This window comes from Patiria miniata, unplaced genomic scaffold (genome assembly GCF_015706575.1).
Source record: "Patiria miniata isolate m_02_andy unplaced genomic scaffold, ASM1570657v1 HiC_scaffold_3, whole genome shotgun sequence".
Classification (NCBI taxonomy): domain Eukaryota; kingdom Metazoa; phylum Echinodermata; class Asteroidea; order Valvatida; family Asterinidae; genus Patiria; species Patiria miniata.
The window spans coordinates 40,581,595-40,584,994 of record NW_024037069.1 but is presented as its reverse complement, the minus strand read 5'-3'; the positions used below and the strand labels follow the sequence as shown (position 1 = coordinate 40,584,994).

General features: G+C 40.4%; 1 protein-coding gene across 1 annotated transcript; it reads right to left on the bottom strand.

Moving 5' to 3' along the window:
- Positions 1–410: 410 nt before the first annotated feature.
- Positions 411–956, bottom strand: LOC119736819 (C-type lectin domain family 4 member M-like). Its single transcript, XM_038210829.1, has one exon. The coding sequence runs from the start codon at positions 954–956 to the stop codon at positions 411–413; it is 546 nt and encodes a 181-aa protein (XP_038066757.1).
- Between the last annotated feature and the right edge of the window lie 2,444 nt (positions 957–3,400).

Below are 3,400 nucleotides of genomic sequence, written 5' to 3'. Positions count from 1 at the left end.
GATAAAGAGTCAGACCATAGTCATTTCAATACATTTGTTTTCCATTTCAATTCAATTTTCATCTCTATTGTATATGGTTTACATTGCGTATTTGAACAAATTTCCGTCGCTCCATTTTTCCTAATAGCTGGAAAGCGAATTAATCGTCACATAGTTCTTGAATAAATGTATAAGTGCTAAGATCAAGTTTGTAGACTACGTTTCAAAAATTGTTCCAATGTTCATGACTAGATGTCGGTTGATATATCGTATTCCCTTTATCAGTTATTCGATGTTGAAGGAGCGACATCCGGGCTCCTTTACGCAGGCTGAGCCACAGGCGACCACGCCCTTGGTAATAAACTCCCGGATGTTGTGATCGAGGAGGCAGGTTGGGTGAGACTGCTGCCGTGAGTGTCGGTAGAGAGGCATTAGTGACGGAGTTGGATTAGGCCGTGGGTGCAGGCAGCTTGACGTACACAAAACGCCCTGCTTGACAAATCACAAGATACGTCATCCATTCCACCCTGGCCTATTTGAGCGCAATCTTGTTGGCCTCCCGAATTATTTGGTTCTCCTTGATGCCAAGCCAAGAAGGGCTCGCTCCCTTCCTGACCATCACAATCCCAAGATCCTTCGACGACTTTGTCATCGCAAGCAATCCAGGCATAGAACTTTAAGTCCACATTTCGCGCCAATTCCACCATGAAGGTCATTTCCCCCTGCGAGCGAGGAGCGGCCATCTTGCCTCCCATGGCTTGGCAATCCGATTGGCTGTCGTCCCAAGTAGCCGGTGTTTCGGAGAGTTGATAACACGCTTTCCCCCACAATTGCCACTTTGGCGGGCAAGAGCATTCAACAATGAGCCGAGAGTGGCATTTGACAGAGAGCCGAGATGGGCAGAGCCCTGAGCCAAATACAGCCTTGATAGATGAAATGACAGCGACGATGACGATAAATTCGGACCAAAACGCCATGATGAACGGAGAAGTAAAGATGTCGCTCAGGACTATTCAAAGTATCTGTAGCTCTGAAACCAGGACTGTGCTTGATACAGAGTGAATCAGCGCCGAAGCAATACGAAACGATTTTTGTTAATGGTAAACAACTTCATACAGTCGGTTACCATAGTAGGGGAAGTGGAGAGAACTCAATATTCAACTCGGACACCATTCAACGTTACCAGAGCACAACAAATGTACTTCCGCTGAAAACTGATGAAGCTCAAGGGTAACTAATGTAGCGTGTAAACGACGCGCTGGACGACACCTGCAAATTAATTTCACTGTGACGCATTTTTAAGGAAATTGTTGTGCACAAATTATTTGAATTGAATTGAATTTGAATTGAAATATGTTAAACAACCATAAAATATTAATTCAAACTATAATATGAAAAAGGTGTTCCGGCAAATGCGGTGAGTATTAACATCGGAGACAAATGATTGACAAGTAACGTTTGTCATAAATAGCCAATACCTGTAAAATGCACTACATCGATCTGACAACTACGTATTATTTTTCTGCAACCGAATACAAATTTGTAAAGGCAAACAATATATGCACATAGAGACCCTATTCAATGAAGGTACTTCAGAGGTTGTTCTTTGTTCTTATAATTTAGTTACAATGAAAGCACAAAAGGTATACTAATCGATACAAACCTCTACTACACCTACATGATCAGGTTTTATAAACTCTTTCACACATTGTGTTAGAAATTTCATGCAAATTTACAAGCAGACGCGTAGACAAAACGTTTACAGTCACAAGTAATAATAAACATTTACGAAATTACGAATATTCAAATATAATCTTGTTTCAAATGTTTCGAAAATGCAGTTTACACAAGATATTTACAGTTATTCGTTTTAATTTAAATTTAATCTTAACATTTCAATCAGTTATATTTCCCCTTTTAGATCAAATTTCTTTCTCTTTTGTTATGAGAACGATTTTTTTCTTACCTTGTTTTTTTTTTAAATAGAAATATCGAGCGCCATATTTTTTTGTCTAAAGAGGGGAAACAACGAATAAATTGTCACTATAAGTGAAATTTGTGTGTTAAGATAGTTTAGGTTTGTAAAAAATATATCTAAGATGGAGCATGCAAGTTCGTTTCCTGTCCAATTCACTTGATATCCAAGATGGTTTCAATGTTCATGACTAGCCGATGTATACTATTCAGAGTAGAGACAGAAATAACCAGTACTTAGGCGAACATGTCCTTAGGCGACCACGCCCTCTGTGATAAACTCCCGGATGTTGTGGTCGAGGAGGCAGGTTGTGTTGAGAATGCGGTCGTGAGTGTCGGTAGAGAGGCGGAGTTAGTGACGGAGTTGGATTAGGTCGTGGGTGCAAGCAGCTCGACGAACGCAAAAGGCCCTGTGTGACTGACTGCATTGACTGTCATCCATTCCGTCATGGTGATCTGAGACCATCCGAGCACAATCTTGATTGCCGGAATTATTTGGTTCTCAATCATTCCATTCCAAAAAGGGCTCGCTTCCTTCCTGACCATCACACTCCCAAAGTTCCTTCAACTTCGGTGTCATTGCAAGCAATCCAGACAGAGCATTTACTGCCCATCTTTTACTAATTCCTCCATGGAATGTATTTCCTCAAACGAGCGAGGAACGGCCATCTTGCCTCCCATGTTTTGGCAAAATTAAGCTGTCTTGTCGTCACCCAAGTATGCGTACGGTTGAAGGGGTGAGGCGATAACACCCGTTCCCCCACAATTGCCACTCTGGCGGGCAAGAGTATTGGGCAGTGAGTCGAGAGTGGCAGGAACCTGACCTAAATTGAGCATTGATCGCTGAATTGATTGCTACAATGCTAAAAACTTTGAAAAGGTACAGGATGATTCGTTAGTCCTTCGGTAGCAAGAGTTTGAAGATGATCAGATGTGTTCTCTATACGTGTACGCCATTCTAGTGTCTTGGCATTGAAGTCGAATGGATTAACGAAAACGAGTTGTCAATGTAAAAAAAGACGAGTTTTGTCTGACGCAGAATTTTGATACTATTTTGACTTGTTTAACCATTTTAGGCACGCCCTAAAAATGGGGCTTTGTAAAGGTAGAAAGCACAGCCGCAAAACAAAGCTACAATTAGCTTCAATACTTATTTTTAATTAACTACCACAAAATATCTTCACGATTCTATTCCCAATTAAAATTGAAACCTACTTGGATCCAAAATTAGCTGCTAAAACCATTTAATTAAAATGATTAAATGGTTCATAGACATCGGTAGTTAAATGACCGGCTGTTGGCTGTTTTTGTATATATATTTTGTTTAAAGTAACGTCATTCATAACCAAAAAAATTGTTTGACTGTCCTCCCAAGTGTGAAATTCAACATACGTTTACTAGCATAAGTATTTCACACTTTTTTTCAATGGAAACAGACATGGAACCA